Source organism: Salvia splendens, chromosome 14, assembly GCF_004379255.2.
Source record: "Salvia splendens isolate huo1 chromosome 14, SspV2, whole genome shotgun sequence".
NCBI lineage: Eukaryota > Viridiplantae > Streptophyta > Magnoliopsida > Lamiales > Lamiaceae > Salvia > Salvia splendens.
The window spans coordinates 17,052,903-17,072,029 of record NC_056045.1 but is presented as its reverse complement, the minus strand read 5'-3'; the positions used below and the strand labels follow the sequence as shown (position 1 = coordinate 17,072,029).

The 19,127-nt window shown below is 41.2% G+C and overlaps 1 protein-coding gene across 9 annotated transcripts; it reads right to left on the bottom strand.

Moving 5' to 3' along the window:
• Positions 1–5,832: 5,832 nt before the first annotated feature.
• Positions 5,833–17,984, bottom strand: LOC121763256 (general transcription factor 3C polypeptide 3-like). 9 transcript variants are annotated; one of them, XM_042159223.1, is made up of 9 exons: positions 16,941–17,587; positions 16,719–16,839; positions 16,211–16,318; positions 15,799–15,981; positions 14,997–15,192; positions 13,795–14,052; positions 13,354–13,510; positions 6,055–6,168; positions 5,833–5,972 (listed from the first exon to the last, which is right to left on the bottom strand). In XM_042159223.1, the coding sequence occupies exons 1-5, from the start codon at positions 17,165–17,167 to the stop codon at positions 15,121–15,123; spliced, it is 711 nt and encodes a 236-aa protein (XP_042015157.1). In that variant the 5' UTR covers positions 17,168–17,587; the 3' UTR covers positions 5,833–5,972; positions 6,055–6,168; positions 13,354–13,510; positions 13,795–14,052; positions 14,997–15,120. The 9 variants fall into 9 exon arrangements, with proteins under 9 accessions (XP_042015157.1, XP_042015158.1, XP_042015161.1 ...); XM_042159224.1 differs by lacking the exon at positions 13,354–13,510; XM_042159227.1 differs by lacking the exons at positions 5,833–5,972; positions 6,055–6,168; positions 13,354–13,510 and adding an exon at positions 17,847–17,984 and having other exon boundaries at positions 13,715–14,052; positions 16,941–17,262.
• Positions 17,985–19,127: the final 1,143 nt, after the last annotated feature.

Below are 19,127 nucleotides of genomic sequence, written 5' to 3'. Positions count from 1 at the left end.
TATTTAATCTTATTTCTCTCATGAATTTCTTCGTGGATTTTGATCAGTATTTTCCATCTTAATAATGGAAGTGGGGACTAGAATTTACAAATTCATGTTATAGTATTTTATCAGTCCCACGCCTCTATATATCTCTACATAATGCATAAAAATAGAGACAGGCAAAGCTACATGTATAGAAAAAAAGGGGGATTACAAAATAAATAAAGATTCTTAAACATCAAGTGTTAACTAAAACATTTATAGTTTGTTTTGTTCTATCCTAGTTTCTCCGTATAAAAACTATTACAAAATTAAACTAAACATATTGTATGAATATACTATCATATAAGTAGTGATCTAGGGCAAGAGCCCCTTACGTCTATAACTAGAGAACAAATCATAGCCACAAGATCAAGAAAATCAAGAGCTAGTATTAATACGTGTAATTTTCTAATTTAAGGAGAAATTAATTCCCTCAATCACAAATTTACTCCATAATAACAAGGAGGGGGTATTATGGTAATTTTGTAAAAGCTTGATACCAAAATCAGGTTAGGTCGCCCAGCAGAAGCTTCTAATCCCCTTCCTCTGCATCTTCCGCAACGGCACCGGCGTCTCCAACGGCCGCCCCGTCTACACCGTGGTCTCTGGCACATCGCCGCCGAGGTCTAATGCGAATCTAATGCGAAGGAGCTTGACCCGGCGGAGTTGAGAAAGATGCTCATCCGGAGCAAGAACAATGCTAAATGAACCCATGGAGACGGCGCGGTCTCGTTCGGCCCGGCCTGGCCCGATATGAACACGAAGAATGCATTAGCTAGTGGAATTTGATTTAATTTTAGCAGAAATTGCCTGCTCATGTTGTTCGTCGTTCCTACTATTATTATTTTCGTTGCTATCTTATTATTATTAAAATATAGTACTAGTATTAAAATTCAATATTTTGATCAATTTTACTTTTCATGTTCTAGAAGTTTCCGTATTAAAGTGAGTTACTTTGCCTTTGGTTTCAATTGTTTTTCGTGTGAAACGTTTAGGTTTAAATGAGTTACTTTGCCTTCGGTATGGAGTTGATTATGATTTTCAATTTTATTGAAAGAGTGATGTGTTTTGTAAACAAGAGTGAAGTAAAATCATGCTAAGAGTGATGTGTTTTGTACACAAGAGTGAAGTAAAATCATACTAAGAGTGATGTGTTTTGTAAACAAGAGTGAAGTAAAATCAGGTTAAGAGTGATGTGTTTTGTAAACAAGAGCGAAGTAAAATCATTCTAAGAGTGAAATTTAGGGGAAATTATTTGTACAATCTGAAGCAACGAGGAATTGTGTCGAAGCTGTTGTGCAAAATAATTTGCAACAAAATCGAAACCTAGCAAGAGAAGAGTCCGAAGAAAAAACATTGATGCTCCAGGGAAATCCAAAGCCCTCAATGAACGAGAAAGATGAAATATTTAGTAAGGGTAAATGTGAAGAATGAGAAGACCGGTAGGAAGAATCAATCTATTGGAAACATGAATCTATATAATCTATGGATTGTTAAAACAAATTGTTGAATGACGAGAGAGAAAGTTAAGAAGTGTTGAATTTGGGGGAGAAGAGAAGTCAAGTCTTAAGAACATGTGAGTCAAAAGTTGAAGTAAAAGTTTGTTCCTCACCTCCTTCGCCCGCGTAACTGATTCAAATTTAATAATGTAATTTCCAAAAATACCCTTGATCACTAGTTATACATTTAAAATTAGTTATATCTTGATCACTAACCTACGATCATAACACAAGATGATATTTCAAGACCTGTCTAGCAAGATCAAATGCCCCACTTTGCTTATATATCAGGTGGAGATTGTAAGCTGCTTCGAGACAAAGATCATAGTAGCCTGGCATTTTGATCTTGGTGGCATTTTGATTCTCATACGGGAGCGTTGGAACGGGATAATCCATTTCGCGGGCGGTCAGTGCCTTCTCGTAGTATTGAGCAGCCAAAGAAACAAGGCCAACATGATGGTACGACCGAGCAATGTTGTACAATGCCTCCTGCAAGAGAATTTAGAATGTAAAGTCATACTTCGATGGATTCAATAATCTTAACTCGTTCTATCTTATCATCCTTCAATTGTATCATATGTCATTGCCAATCTAAACTACCACCCAAAAAGTAAACTCCCCCTAACATGGGAATTAGAATCTAAAAAGATAGTAGACTGAGAGAGAACTTATAAGAAACAAACCTGACTGTCTCCACAAAGGCGCAAGTTGTTATAGAGGAAAGTCTGGTGCTTGTTTTGAAGTCGGAGGCCAAGGGACTAATTTATCAAGGCGGTTCCTAAAAAAATATTAAGAACATAAATGAATTTCACCTTTTTCTGAAGCAAGCATAATAAAAACTATAATTTATACTGATCTTTAATTCTAGGAGTTTGTTGCGTCTTGATAATCGATTCATTCTGAATATGTGATGAACAGACTTGAGGAAGCAAAATAAAAATTGTATCTTGCATGAAATTCAATAATCTAATTTGCACCGACTATTACCTGAGTATTACTTTGTAGCAGTGATTCCAAGCAGAAAAACTGTAAGGGTCTCGACTAACAAAGTCACTTACTAAATCCCACCCGTGTGCAGGATCAGCAATTAAAGCTTCTAATTCTACAAGCGAAACAGGTCACGAAACACATTAGACCTTTTAAGAGTTATTGTTATTTTATGAAAACATAACAAAATTTGTACAGGCAAAGATGAGCATAGCCTATAAAAGCGGAAAATTTCAACAAACAAAACTTACGAGCTCCAATAGTTCGAACCTCCTTCTTTATTTGAACAGGTAATGCATCCAGTTTTAAGCTGATTTTTACAATCCCTAGTGCACTCGAATACCTTCTCAATGAAGATAATGACTTGCATAACTACAAAAATACAAATTACAAAGAATATCAGACTGTAATCAAGAAGTTTGATTCGTTTAATAAAATGCGGTTCCTGTGCAATGTCATGGGATCACGGATAGGTGTTGTGTTCGTTTGTACACGGTCGTGGATGGGTTAACGGGAACTTGACTGGTCGATAAGATAACAGGTATACAAAATCATACAGACATGCAAAGAGGGGGAGACAAACAATAAGAAAAGGATTGCAAAGAGACTTACATCTACAATCAACAGATGTTATGGAGTGATAAGGCAGTAAGAACCAATGGATAAACAACTCAAAGATAAAGAACAGAAAATGACTCTCAAGCTTTTGTAAACAAGAACCAACAGAACTTGGAAATAAAATAGATATTAATCCTCTCACCGAGGCCTCGGTTTTCACCGCCTAATAGCTTTGATCTCTCTGGATACATTCTTCAAGCTCCCCTATGAAATATATAGGAGTGCAGTAGACAATAATCCCACCAAATTTGCTCTAATTAATTCAATTATTCAATCAATCCCTAATTTATTCAAATCCCATGAAATCCTAACTTTCTTAATTTAAAACTAAATCAAAGATAATGCAATAGGCCTAGAAATCAGCAATCACTTGGATCCAATCACCATCATTTCCATTCCTAGTAATCGATATCAATTGCCTCCCGGATTAAAACAGCCTTGTCCACAAGGCTGAGGGCCGAGATTCTCGTCCATCCCTGCTTCGAAGCTCTCATCCGCATCATTATCATCATCATTGAGCACAATTACTTGGAGAGTTTTGGGTGGACAGCGATGCGTTGGGCTGTACTTGAGGCCGCATTGGAAACATGTGCCTGCGGCCCTATGTTTGTTGTATTCCTCCTGAGACATGTTTCTGAACCGGTGATTGGGATGCTGCCCTGAGGACAACGGGAATGATGAGGCTGAGTCCGAGTGTGAGAAAGTGGAATTGGGGGTACCAGAGTTGGGCACTGCGGTGGAATTGGGCGAGTAGGTTGCTGGATGTTGGGGTGGCCGAGGGTGTGCCTGAGGGTGACTCGAACGCTGTATAGAGGAACGTTGAGTGGAGAAATTACCTGAGTCATTCTTAATCGGACAGGTTAGAGGCGTCGACATACGCTCGATACGTTTGGCCATCTTAACTGCATCCGAATAAGTTGTTGGATCACTTAACTGTAGCCGAATATCAGAATATGTGGTTTAAGCTTTGCTAAAAAGAAACCCAGGAATTGGTTGTCGGTAAGATTGGGCAGCTGGGCTAAGTGTGACTCAAATGAAGCAATGTAATCTGCCACAGACCCATCTTGTTTGGTAGCAGCTAAGGCTTCATAACTATCACAAGCCGAATCGTCGCCAAAGCGAAGGAGAAGTTCACGTGAAAACTGGTCCCAAGAGAGGGAAGGGAACCTACGACGGAGAATCTGAATCTAGGGGAGAGCTGGTCCAGATAAGGCAATGAGGGCAAGGTCCATACGACTGGCATCAGGCGTTTTATTGACCATGAAGTATCACCATTGCTGGTGGAGTACCGCTTGTGGGAATCGGGCTGGAGGCGTCTGGATCAGAGACTGGATCCCGGGACATGTCTGGATGAGTCTCCGGTATAGTCTCCCCAATGCGAGGCCCACGGAGCTCGCGTAGAACAGGTTCGAGGCAGCGAAGAATTCTTTCATCAAGTGACATATCTAAAGAGCGGACATGAGCAGTAAGTTCTGCCACTGCCTTCTCCAAACCCTCGACACGTGAGAGCATGTCATCCGAGCGTGATACAGAGGAACGTGTATCGACCATTGTTCACGGCACCAAATTGTTATGGACTGATAAGGCAGTAAGAACTAATGGATAAACAACTCAAAGATAAAGAACAGAAAATGACTCTCAAGCTTTTGTAAACAAGAACCAACAGAACTTATAAATAAAATAGATAATAATCCTCTCATCGAGGCCTCGATTTTCACCGCCTAATAGCTTTGATCTCTCTGGATACATTCTTCAAGCTACCCTATGAAATATATAGGAGTGCACTAGACAATAATCCCACCAAATTTGCTCTAATTAATTCAATTATTCAATCAAACCCTAATTTATTCAAATCCCATGAAATCCTAACTTTCTTAATTTAAAACTAAATCAAAGATAATGCAATAGGCCTACAAATCAGCAATCACTTGGATCCAATCACCATCATTTCCATTCCTAGTAATCGATATCAACAGATGATTCCTCTCTTCATTCAGAAAGCCTGGCAAAGGAGACTCCATAGAAACTTCCTGCACCGTGCATGAGACATCATATTCAAAGGCCCAGGCCATTAAAATATGTGAGCCAGTAACAGCAAGGAGTGCACACTTGAAATTACATCACAATTACGCATTTCTTACCTGAGATTCATCGTCTGAATCATCACTGTTATAATCACAGCCAGCAGCCAATGCTTCAGCTCGTTTCGCTTCCTCAAGTGCAGCCTTTTTCTGGAGCTCCTTTTTTGCTCTGGCAGCTTTGGCCCTAACCAGGAGATGGAAGGCAAAAATGTTTAAAAGGGCACATACTATCAAAACATATACATGTTTCTATCCGAAATTATTATTCCAGTACAAATAAACAAAACTTATGTGTGTTAGATAAGGAATGACAACCATCGTAGTAATCCATTTTAAGATTTTGAAAATCCAGATGTATGAGAGGTATTATGAATGCTCACAAAGCTGCAGAAGAAGCTAAAGGAGGAAGTCTAAGAAGCACTCTGTCGGAGTTGGAATCTTTCAGAACTTCTGTCCTTTCTGAAAGAACACTACCAGTCAGCCGTGGACGGGATCTGGCCTTATTCCATGAAAAAAGTTTGGGATGCCAATAAGATTCAGAAATTGGGAAATGAATTAGAGAGTAGAGGATGTTTTGGGATGACACAGAGCAGGTTACCTTCCGTTGGTTTTGTTCGACAAGCAATGTCTCATGAATTACTGGAAAAAGCACGTCTACAAAAACCTCAATCAACCCTTTAGATTTATAGATTTGAGAAAGCTTTAACTTGATCTTTCCACTATGGTGCCACAATTTTCCGTTGTTCTGATTTTGAGTCAGGATCTGCTATGATGAATGAAACCCTTACTAGAAACAACTAGAACAAGGATATTTTATTAAAAAAAATTGCAACAAGTATGGTTACCTGATTCTACTGGAGGAGAAAGCACAGAAATTGCTTCATCATCTCTGCCTTCTTCAAGAAGCATAGACAATAGTGTCATCCGTGCATCAACACTATCATCGAGTTTCCGAATAGCTGCAAGAGACAAACATGGTGAGAGATTTGATAGAACTCATAAAAAGGAGAGTAAAAAAAAGGATAACATTTTAAAACACAATCAAGAATTGAATTAGGTAACCTGTTTCCACACACTTTCAAACATGTGTATATATCTGAATCCGATATTCACGTTTTTTATAATATTCAATTGCTTGTCCTCTTTGATTTAGAGAAACACAGCACCTCGCAATTTTCAAGTGTAGGTAGCCCTGAATATCGATATCACACCATAAATCACTGGGAGTATTCTGGAAATATAAAGTACTTGTATGAAGTAAGAATACTATATTCTTTTTTGCATCCATACATTATACTTTTCCGAGTCTTCCTCTAACATCAAATAATACGTTAATGCAGACTCAGGATGCCCTACGCTCATGAGTGAGTCTGCGACATCGATGATTAAGTGAGGATTATTAGCTGCAGCCTCTTGTTTCAAAACATTGAAGCAAGCCTGTCGATTTAGTAAACAGTGAGTTCATTGGAGGAGCCAATACTAAATCAAAAGTTGTAAACAGATCCAAATCACGAAAGTTTGAGAAATCAATAGAAGGAAAGGAATGTGTGGCACTGTGGCTCGTAACTAGTCCAAAATATTGGCGGATATATTATGCCAAAACACCCCTTAACTGCCCAAAAATCTTTACTCCAAATGAAAAGGTGAAGAAGAGCAGCCCAACAACTCCAAACTAGATGTAGTAGGCACACAGACTAGCTCGTGCAGAACTTGAGTTCACCAAATGATAGGAGTGAAAGGCCGATTGACGTAACGAAAGAGAACGAGCACTTTTTATTGAAAGGAAATTAAGGGAATAACAATCCTCCGCAGAGGCCTACGACCAAGTCGTCCAAAACAATTGATCTTCCACGATATCCTGGACTCCCTAGCTTACACTTATTTATACTGTAAAATAAATACTAGAATGCATAAAATTAGGAATCCCATGATTTGCTCCATTTACTCCTTTGCAGCCTTGATTTAGGAATCCCATGATTTGCTTCATTTACTCATTCGCAACCTTGATTTTCTCACTTCCAGCTAACTGCCCCTTATGATCTGCTTCCTTGATTCTCTCACTTCCACTAACTGCCTTCCCACTTCCTCGGCGGCTGTAAACCTTCCAGCCGTTGATCGTATCAACTGCCCCGGTCGTCGAAACAGCCTTGTCCGCAAGGCTGAAGAATGGAAATTGACCCTTGACATCTGCCACATCCATCCAAGTAGCTTCATCTTCCTCCAACCCGTCCCATTTGATGAGGACTTGGTCAACTGTTTCGCCCTCCCGTAGATCAGTACGCCTTGACAACACCTTCTCGGGTAGAATTGGAGGGTCAGCGCTGACGAGCCCGTACGGCAGCGTGGCCTCCACCGGTGCATCCCCGATGGCACGTTTGAGGAGAGAAACGTGGAATACCAGGTGGATGCGGGACAAGGCGGGAAGCTGCAAACGATAAGCCGTCGCGCCAATGCGAGCCTCGACCCGAAATGGCCCGAAAAAACGCGGAGCTAACTTCCTGTTGCGGGCCGTGAAGAGGGTGGACTGGCGATGGGGGCGGAACCTCAAATAGACCATGTCGCCCACGCTGAACTCGACATCCCGTCGCCGCTTGTTTGCTGAAGCTGTTATACGGTCTTGCGCTCGCCGGAGATGATGGCGTAGCAGTTCCAACACCTCATCGCGAGAGCGAAGAGTGTCTATGACGGCTTGGGCTCGAATCTCCCCCGGAAGGAAGGTATGCAAGGTGGGCGGAGCTCGACCATAGACCACCTCGAAAGGAGTCATGCCCGACGCCGAATGGGTGCTGGTGCTATTACAGAACTCTGCCCATGCTAGCCACTTATTCCAATGCTTCGGTCGATCAGATGAAAAACAACACAGGTACGTCGGCAAACACCGGTTCAAAACCTCCGTCTGCCCATCTGTTTCGGGGTGATAGGCGGAACTCATCTTCAATGTTGTTCCCGTGGCCCGAAACAATTCCTTCCAAAATGAGCCGAGGAAAATAGGGTCACGATCAGACACGATCGACCTTGAAATGCCATGAAGACGAACCACCTCGTTCGTGAACAGCTCCGCCACCTGCCGGGCTGTGAATGGGTGTCGAAGGCCTATGAAATGACCATACTTGGAAAGCAGTGTTGTTAGGGTCGCGGGGCGCCCCGGGGCGATGAGGGGGGACCCCGGGTCGCGGGGCGATGGGGCGACGGGACGAGAGACCCACGAATCGGGGCGCCAGAATAGCCGAATGATGATTATATTTGTGTCTCTTTTATAAGTTTATTGTTTGAATGTTTATAACATCAAATAAATCTACATACATCATTACTCCATATTAAAAAAAGAAGATTAGACGAAAAATATAAATTTTTAAGCAACATAACATAACTAAATAACTGAATTTTATTATAAAAAATCATCAAAGTTCCAAAAAAAGTTGCAAAACATAAAATAATTAACTAAATAATATCATCATCACTCAGAGGTAAGTCCTCTTCTCCTCCATCGGATACAACCAAATTAATATCTTCATTGTCATCTTCATTATTCACAAGAGTATAAGCACGCATAGAGCTTGAGGCTTGTTCTCTTGTGCTTGTGCTACCTCTAGTATGGTACACTGCTTCCGACGCTCCAGAAGCTCTACCATTGTTTAATTTTGGGAAATTGTTTATAATTCCTATGTTCAAAATTTTAGTAAAAAAAAAGATGAATAGCAAAAGTAAAAAAAATGAGAAAAAATGATTAAAAGTTCATTGATTTGAAATAATATTGTAGAAAGTGAAAAAAATGAGAAAAAATGATTTCTACAATTTAAATTTATTTCAAACACCGCATCACAATATATCCACACTACTAAATTTTATTACTGCAATAAACACTGTGAATGTAATAACTATTTTATTTATATTGCATAGGTAATGTTTATGTTATTAGTAAAGCGTACTAACGGAAGAAGTATTTATTTACTTTTAAAAATTGAAAAAATAGACAATTTACTAACATTATTTCTATTATCAGGAATTTTCAATTCCATAACATAGATAAAAGAATTGATTATTTTGATTAGTCCTTCTCATTTCCATAACATAGATAAAAGAATTAATTACTTGTGTTAAATAAGTATACTAAATCAGTGGAGCCGAGTGATTGACGGAGACCGTGAAATAATTATCCACTGCAAAGCGGTGTAGGTGAGCCATTTCCCAATCAGCTCTGTATATAGGTGAAAGCGCCCAACATTTATCCACTCACATCAATTTCTCGTTTCCATCAAACCGCCAATTGTTTCTGCTTCTCCCTCCTCTCTTCCCGTAAAAAAAAGTGAATGGATGCCTTTGTTTCTCAATTAGGCTCCACGGCGACCCAGCCGACCCAGCCGCTCCACGGCGACCCAGCCGACCCAGGCGCACCCCACCGTCGCTCCACAGATCTCGCACGACCCCGCCACATCAGGGCGATGTCGGTCTCGACCCTTGCGACCCGCGACCCAAGCGCGCTCGGGGCGCGATTTTAACAACACTGTTGGAAAGGCGGTCAACGACGACAAAAATGCAGTCGAACCCCCCTGCCTTCGGTAGACCGGAAACGAAGTCCATGCTAATATCCTCCCAAATACGGTCCGGAATTGGTAGGGGCTGCAAGAGACCGGCGGGAGACTGTGTTTCGGTTTTATGCCTCTGACACGTTGCACAAGCCGCGACGAAATTTGTGACCTGCCTCATCATTCCAGGCCATAAAACGTTTGAAGCAATCCTGCTGTTTGTTCGGTAGGCACCAGAATGTCCACCGGTAGGCGTGACATGGAACTCTGCCAGCAGCCTCGGTATCCATGGGAATGGGGGGGGGACCACGATCCTCCCTTTGTAAAACAGAGTGCCGTGCACCAGCTCGTAATGAGGGGAGGTTGGCTGTCCGGCCTCCAGCGCAGATTTGATTTTTGATAGGGCCGAGTCCGAGGACAAAGTTGCCTGAATCATTGACCATTCCGGCCATGACGGAGTTGAGATGGCCGAGAGTTCCTGCACGTCCTCATCTCGACGGGAGAGGGCGTCGGCCGCCCTATTCAGCTTTCCTTCCTTGTATACGATAGTGAAATCGTAACCCAATAACTTTGTCGCCCAATTTTGTTGCGCTGGAGTTGCTAGTGGATGAGCCAACAGTTGACGCAGACTGCGCTGATCCGTGTGAATGACAAAGCGGCGGCCCAACAAGTAGGGGCGCCAATGATGGATCGCGAGGACAAGGGCCATGAGCTCCTTCTCATAAGCTGATTTTGCTAAACTGCGAGAGGACAAGGTTTTGCTGAAGTAGGCCACCGGTTGACGTTCCTGCATTAATACCGCCCCTAGGCCTCGGCCCGAGGCGTCACATTCAATCACAAATTCCTTAGTGAAATCTGGCATACGGAGTAAAGGTGCGGAAGTCGGTGCTTTTTTAAGAGCGTCGAAAGCGGAGGCTGCCGCCGTCTGCCAGATCCAGGTGGCTTTGGCGTGGGGCGTCAGTGGTTTCTTTAAGAGCTCCGTAAGGGGGGCTGCAATCTTGTCGTAGTCGCGGATAAAGCGGCGATAATACCCTGTTAAGCTGAGAAATCCGCGAACAATCTTTAAAGAAGTCGGAGTCGGCCAGCGGAGGACCGCCGAGATCTTGGCGGGGTCCATTTTAACACCCTTAAAGGACACGATATGCCCAAGATACTCGACGTTGTCCCGCCCAAGAAGGCACTTTTTGGAGTTGACGACGAGGGCGTGAGCGTGGAAGGCTTCAAAAACACGTCGAAGGTGGCGCATATGGTCTGGTCGTGTGCTATAGACGAGGATGTCGTCAAAGAAAACCAAGACGAACTTGCGTAGCGCCGGTCTGAAGATGTCGTTCATCAAGCTCTGGAACGTTGTCGGGGCGTTGGTGAGGCCGAACGGCATAACCAGGAACTCATAATGACCAGAATGTGTGCGAAACGCCGTCTTGGGTATGTCGTTAGGGGCTACCCGGATTTGCTGATAGCCGGCTTTCAGGTCGATCTTGCTGGACCACTTGGCCCCATGTAGTTCGTCAAGTAATTCCTGTATCACTGGAATAGGGTATTTGTCGGGAATGGTCCGCTTTGTTCAGTTCCCTGTAATCGACGCAAAATCTCCAAGAGCCGTCCTTACGCACGAGTACCGGGCTAGAAAAAGGGCTAGTACTTGGCTGAATCACCCCGGAAGTCAACATCTCGGCGACGAGCTTCTCCATTTCATCTTTATGTAAATGATTATACCGATATGGAACTCCTCTATCAGTTTCAGCAGTTGCGATTGGGCTTCCTGCGACAGGGACGAGCTGATCCTGAAAGGCTCCGCCACGACCTCTTTCTGTACCGAATGGAGGACCCAGCAGCAGTCCCCTTCCTCGAGGCAGCGGAGGTCCTGGGAGGAGCAGGCCCGCCGCATTAGATTTGGATCGCCTTTGAGCGAAACCGGCCGACCGTCGATTGAAAAATCCATGGAAGAGTGCTGCCAATTTGCCCAGACGTATCCGAGAGAAGCGAGCCACGATACCCCCAAAATTACGTCGATGTTCCGGAGGGGAAAGATATAGCATGAAACCACAAACTTCTCCTTCTCTAATGTAAGAAGAACGCCCCTGTAGAGCCGTGCTGCTCGTCGTGTGGTCCCGTCGCCCAACACCACCGAGTAAGGCGATGTGGGAGTAATCGGCAGCTGCAGCCGCTGGGCACACTGTTCTGAAATGAAACAGTAAGCGCCGCTAACCACCATCACCTTGACCTATTGTGAGTCGATTTCCCCAAATAATTTCATTGTATTGGTCGTGTCCAGCCCATTCAGGGATAGGACGGAGAGCTGCGGCTCCACGTCGTCGTCCAAAAGTTCTGACTCCTCGGGATCTGAATCAGCGGCTGATCATTCTTCCTCCTCGCAGATCAGGACGTTGAGCGTCTTGGGGGGGCATCTATGAGTCGGCCCGAACTTCAGGCCGCACTTGACACAGGTCCCTGCTGCTATGTGCCGCCTATATTCCTCTGGAGACACGTTCCGGAAGCGTTTGGATATGGGTTTTGATGAGCCAGAGGAGTGAGAGGGGGATTGGGAGTACCAGTTTGAGAAAGAGCGAGCTGGCTGGTTTGCATATGCGTGTGCCTGGGTGGACGATTTGGTGGGCGCTGATCGCAGGGGCTGGGCGGATGCCATCATGTCAATGTCCAACGCCAATTCGACCGCGTCCTCATACGTAGTGATTTTGGCGGCCTTCATTTGTAGATGGACCTCAGGGCGAAGTGCAGCCATAAAAAATCCCAGGTATTGATGACAAGAGATATCTGGAACCTGTGCGAGTCGCGCCTCAAAAGCAGCCACAAAGTCCGTTAGGGAGCCGGTGTGACGGACTGCGGCAAATGCTTCATATTCATTCAAAGCTCCATTGCCTCCAAAACGTTTCATCAATTCCCTTGCAAATCGAGCCCACGTCAGATCTGGGACTCGTTGTCGTAACAACTGGTACCAAGGGAGGGCAGCGCCTGCCAGAGCTACCATGGCGACGCCAACCCGGTGCTCGGGAAGGGTTTCCGAGATCAGAAAAAACTGCTCTGCCCTTGCAAGCCACGCGAGGGACTCTGAGCCGTCAAAGGTAGGCATGGGTGACGTCGATACACCACCCGCAGATGTCGACTTTGACTCCCGATTCGCTGAGGTGGCCTCGTCCTCAGGTCCGGACTTATCCTTCAGCTTGAGTGAAGCGAACCCCGCGCGCATCTCCTCGCGCATGGCGTTCAGATTTGAACGCACCTCCATTACTTGGTCGTCGGTGCGGCAGAATTGGGCATTCAGTTCAGTCACCGCCAGAGTCCAACAAGATCCTGCCTTGTTCCAGATTTTCTGCAGCCTTCTCCAAATCTTCCAGGCGCGCGTCCGATCGAGAGCTAACCATCGTTCACCGCACCAATTGATAGGAGTGAAAGGCCGATTGACGTAATGAAAGAGAACGAGCACTTTTTATTCAAGGAAATTAAGGGAATAACAATCCTCCGCAGAGGCCTACGACCAAGTCGTCCAAAACAATTGATCTTCCACGATATCTTGGACTCCCTAGCTTCACTTATTTATACTGTAAAATAAATACTAGAATGCATAAAATTAGGAATCCCATGATTTGCTCCACTTACTCCTTTGCAGCCTTGGTTTAGGAATCCCATGATTTGCTTCATTTACTCCTTCGCAGCCTTGATTTTCTCACTTCCAGCTAACTGCCCCTTAATGATCTGCTTCCTTGATTCTCTCACTTCCACTAACTGTCTTCCCACTTCCTCGGCGGCTGTAAACCTTCAGCCGTTGATCGTATCACCAAAGGTGTGATATTGTTTAGAATCATAAACAGACAATCAAACACATTACCAGAAATCGACCATATAATCCAAAACCAGTAGCAACTTTAAATTAGCAAGTACATCAACAGATCAAAATCAAGCACATAAATCATAAGTACCTCATGATTAGTTCTTATGTTATGCGTTTATAGTAGATCCATTCAAGTAATTCAAAAGAATTCTCAAACTATATTTGTTCAGCATAAGCATAGGTAAAAATTATCAATTTACAACACCAACCTCTGCTTTGTCTTTATGACCAAGATGAATGTGGCATATTCCAACTTTTGTTATTAAATCTAGTGACATCTGTTCTCCAGTAGTATACACCTTTTGTGTGTGTTCAATATGCTCAAGAGCCCTAGCATACTTATCGTTCTCCATCAGAACTGACACCAAGAGATCAACTACACCTATATTAGCAGCATCCTTATGGCGCTTAAGACTTTCTTCCAGCATACTAACCGCTTGCTCATGTTGTTTGCATTTTTGGTACAGCTGAAACCGAGAATGAAGAATTAAGCAAAGTGTTTCAGTTAATAGAAGGAAAAAAAAAACAGAACATAACAGTTTATAGGATATAACAGGATAGTTAAGGAGAGATGAAAATTATCGAAAGTGGATAGTAAAAATATTAATTAACCCTAATCTTTCAAGTTGTTACCAAAAGTGAATCTAAGAATGTGTACTGTGCTGATCCTAAGGAGATCAGTCTCATAAGCCAAAACAAGTGACATGTACATCAACGAGACACGTCTAAACATATTAGGTTTCCCAGCAGATGAGACACAGATATTACTGAGGATGATACACTATTATTGTGGTTCATCATTGCATCATGGTACCCATCAATGTTATCAATCTCGTATGGCGGCTTATGGCGGTTTGCCTAAAAACCGCCACAGAGATATGGCGTATTAGTATGGCGGATATGGCGGTCAATAATTAAATAAATAAAATAATACTTATATATTTATATATAATTCAAAAATTAGAAAATAATAAAAATATAGCATCTAAAACTCTTAAAACAATTAATAAAGCATAAAATACAACTCTAACCTCCATGTTTCTAGCATAATGCCCCATTCCTAAATGGGGTACACACGCAATGTTGTCAAATGGTGGATATGGCGGTGCTATGGCAGCGCCATGGTGCTATGCCGTTTCCACCACCAAACGCCATGCCATAGAGTCATGGCGCCGCCATATCCGCTATTTGATAACACTGGTACCCATTGGCAAGATTTTCTAGTTCTCTACTTTGATGTTTTGTTTATCAAGGAATCGTATGCAATGAGCGCATACAAGAGCAGGATAAAAAACCTAATCACCACACAAATTCAACTGCAAATTGGTGAGTAATATACTCCATGCTTCATTTATTAATCAAAACATGCACTACAAGGGGACAGAAAACAATCTAAAGGACATTATGTAACCTGTGCCGCTTTCTGCAGAAATTCAATATTATCGGGACAGAGGCGAGCAATTTGTTCATAGGACTCAGCTGCTTTTTTATACTTTTTGAGCTCAACATAGAGCGAAGCATGGGTTGAATGAAGATTAATATCTTCTGGATCTGCTACTATTGCTTTGTTGAGGCAGTAATAGGCCTGCTTTTTGTCCTCGTACTCTCTACAAATGATAACAAGTGTAGAATATTATTCTGGTATCATTTTAGTCCATCAAATTAGTGTAATGATGACACATTATGAACACGTTCTAAACATGGAAGTAATTAGTAATCAGGTGATGGTTCTATCAAGTTCAAACAATTAAATTTAGCTCTCTTCAACATGAATATGATATTTTTTTATATCACTAAGCATTAAAAGCCACCTTAACAAAAGTCTGACTTCTAAACTAAGAGCCATCTTGATTCTTATGATTGAAAAAAAAGTTATGCAATGGGACGGAGCTAATACAGGACGGATAGCTTTGCTTAAACACATGAGTTCCAGGTCTAATGCAAATTTAAATTTATTAGTATAAGATAATCAGAAGTACGTCAAAAGGGCAGCATTTCAGTCCAATTCAAGAAAAAAACAGACAAACAACAAGCAAACAAAGAGTTTTCTCGAAAAAAAACAAGCAAACAAAGGGGACTGACATCATAAGGATATGCCATAAGATAAAAGTGAATGTTTTACAAGTTACAACTAACCTAAAAATATAATGATACATGTCCAATCAAGTGGTATTACCTAATAACATAATGAAGAGAACAAAGAGGCATCATACATTGATTTTCGCAAGAAGAAGTTTCCACAAAGAAGCATCCTTCGGATTCAAATGCGCAGCAATCATGTAGAAAATCATTGCTCTCTTATTATCATCTATCGCAGAATATATCAGACCAAGTGTATGATATGGATCTGATAGATTTGGGGCAAGACGAATTACTTCATGCAACAGACAAATGCCCTACATTTTAAAACATGACTGGTTAGAAAAAACATTTGCAGTACTTTTTAATTGAAATAGAGCATCAAAAGTATTATATAAAAACATAGAGTTGATGTTCCACATGTCAAAAAATAGAAATGACAATAGGCATGGAAAGATTCATTGCTCATACAAAACTCTTTTTATTGCATATGCCATCTGAAGAGTGAAGACAAATGAGAAAAAATTGTTTGTGACGTAGACATACCTTGTCAAAGTAACCTTGTGCATAATGAAGTGTAGCATCACCAAGTTTTCTAGTCACTTCAGGGTTCAATTTGTTTTTTGTTCCCTTCCTCCTTCCTCTTCGCCTCTCCTAAGTTTGGCACCAACCACAGTGTGTAAATAACGCATCTAATTAAATGACCTCAAACAACTAAAATGCATATTACAAAGAAAAAGGTCATAATTAACAAATGATAGATAAAAAAAATTCCAACAAAATTACTACTACACCTTAAAAAAGCTATTTAATTGAACACAACCATCAAAGTTCCAAATGCATAAGAGAAACGTTTTCTACATAATAGTCCTTGATAATTTCACATTTAATTAAATTCACCCAGACTTTAAATTAACTTGAACCTCCAACATATCGTAATTACCAGTAACCATATATACAACTCCAGACTAAGGAATTACCACAGGAAAATGAATCAAAGAACACTAAAATCAAGATACCAAATTAGAACCCATAACAAACGACGCATACTAACCTTCCTCGACCTCCTCCTCCTCCTCCTCTTCCTAACACCAAAGTTCATAGCCTCCTCAATTTCCTCACGGGTCGCTCCAGCATTCTCCTCCTCTTGTCTCAATCTCTTAGCCGGTGTTTCACTGCAATCCCGGTGTAAATACAAAAGTCAATAAATACATCAATTTTGCTGAGTTTTACAAAGTATAAAATTACACAAAAGCAGAAAAAAGCAACGAAATACCTCTCATTCTCGTGAGGAGCTGGGTGTTTCTTCGCTGCCAAAGCCTTGTATTGGTCCTCAATCTGCTGGAAAACCTCGCAAAAGCGGCACACGCGAGGAGTCTTCGCCCTCGACGAAAGAGAGGGGGTCCATTTCGCCTTCAAATTGAAAATTGTAGTCTTCTTCTCTCTCCGATTCTCCATCTTCAGAAACCTTGGTGGTTTCTCCATCTTCCTCTTTCCCTTCATCCTCTCGCAAATCTAGCTCCTCTATCATGTCCAGAGCCGAACAACTTTCAGCCCCCTTACCTGCCGAAGGAGGAGTTCCGCTGCTCTGAACCTAACTGCTTCAATTATATATACTACCTGATTAATAAGCCCAAATTGATTGAGATTATTTCATAAATCGTAAATGAATTCAAATACATCATCGCAAGCTCTAACTATGTCGTCCCAGCTCCTTACAGTGTCATTTTGGATCAGCCGAATAGGTTAAAATAAATCAAAGACTGGATTTTATTTCTTAATCCTGTGAGTGTTTGGATAATAATCCATAAATAGGCTAGCATATAAACCAAAGTGCTAACTAAACAAATAAATATTGGTTAAATGGGTGCCTCTTTGGCAGTTGCAAATTCAGAATCAGCATATTCATTCATAGAAAGATGTGAAACGCACATGAGAGAGAGAGAGAGCTGGATTACGACGGCGAGGGTACCCAAGTATTAAAAAATCAAGCCAGCAAATACTAAATACTCCTAGTAAATACAAATCAAGCCAGCAGCTGCAAAACAATAACACATAGCCTAAACACATGTACTACAAATCAATAATGGAACAGAAATGATAATCAATAATCCATATATAGCAAAATGGAACACAAATATGACGATTGAAGACATCTGTGCTAAAAATCAATATCTTATACCTTGAAGTGGGCGAGCAGGTGGCCGGGAGCGGCAGCAACCCGGCGTCTGGCAGTAGTAAGCAGCACGACCGGCGATCTCCGGACTCAGATGATTGAGAAATTGTATAATCCCAAACTCAAACTGACTTCAAATTTAAATCAAACGCTCAATACTGGTTTCTAAAAATTCGATTAACAATGGTTAATTTTTTTGTTTTATATTGTATTTTCCGGAACACATTTTCTTTTTAAATATTTTATTAAGAAAAGATAAATGTACATAAATATTAATAATATATAGAGTAAAGGTCAAAATTGGTCCTGAACATATAGTCATTTTATGTTTTTAGTCATAAACATTATATTTTAAATTTTTTGATCCTGAACATATGAAAATTTGATGATTTTGGTCCTGAACTAACTATTACGTTAAAAAATCCATACATTACTTAACTCCACATTCAAAATACATACCTTACTACCAAGAAATTCAAACATTACTAAATCTATTGATGTCAAATAAAGCTTTTACATCATGATTCCACTCCACATTCATGCCAAAATACATACATTACTTCAACTAATCAGTTAGGATTTAAGAGTAAATGCCAAAATTGATCTTGAACATGTGGTCATTTTACGTTGACCGTTAGTTTTTAACGGAACAGTTAGTCCAGGACTAAAATGATCAAATTTTCATATGTTTAGGACCAAAAAATCCAAAAGATAATGTTTATGACCAAAAACGTAAAATGACCATATGTTCAGGACCAATTTTGGCCATTACTCTAATATATATAATAATAATAACATGTTCTTTAAATATTTAAAATTTATTGAATTTAACTAAAGTTAGTTTTGTTATTTAATTGTACTCCTATAATATATAGTAATAATAAAAAAGAAATGATATAAAAATTCTATGGTAAATCGTAACATGATTTTGAACTTGATTTGAATCAATGTTTTAAAAATCTGACCGGCCGGTTCGATCGGTCGGACCGCGAACCGGTAGGTAGTCCGGTCCGGTTCACCCCTTTAAACCACCACTGCATTGAACCGTCGTGAACCGGTTGGACCGTGAACCGGAAACCGGTTTTCTATTATTTTTTTTCAAATTTTTTTAAAATTTGTTGTTGGTAGAGGTTGAACTCATGACCTCTCTTCTAGTTAAGAAGACCTCTACCACTCCACCACATGGACTCATTGAACAATTTGAACATTAAATATTTTTATACATTAACCATTAATTTTATCTACAAAAACTAATAATTCATTTTAATTTTATTATTCTTTAATATA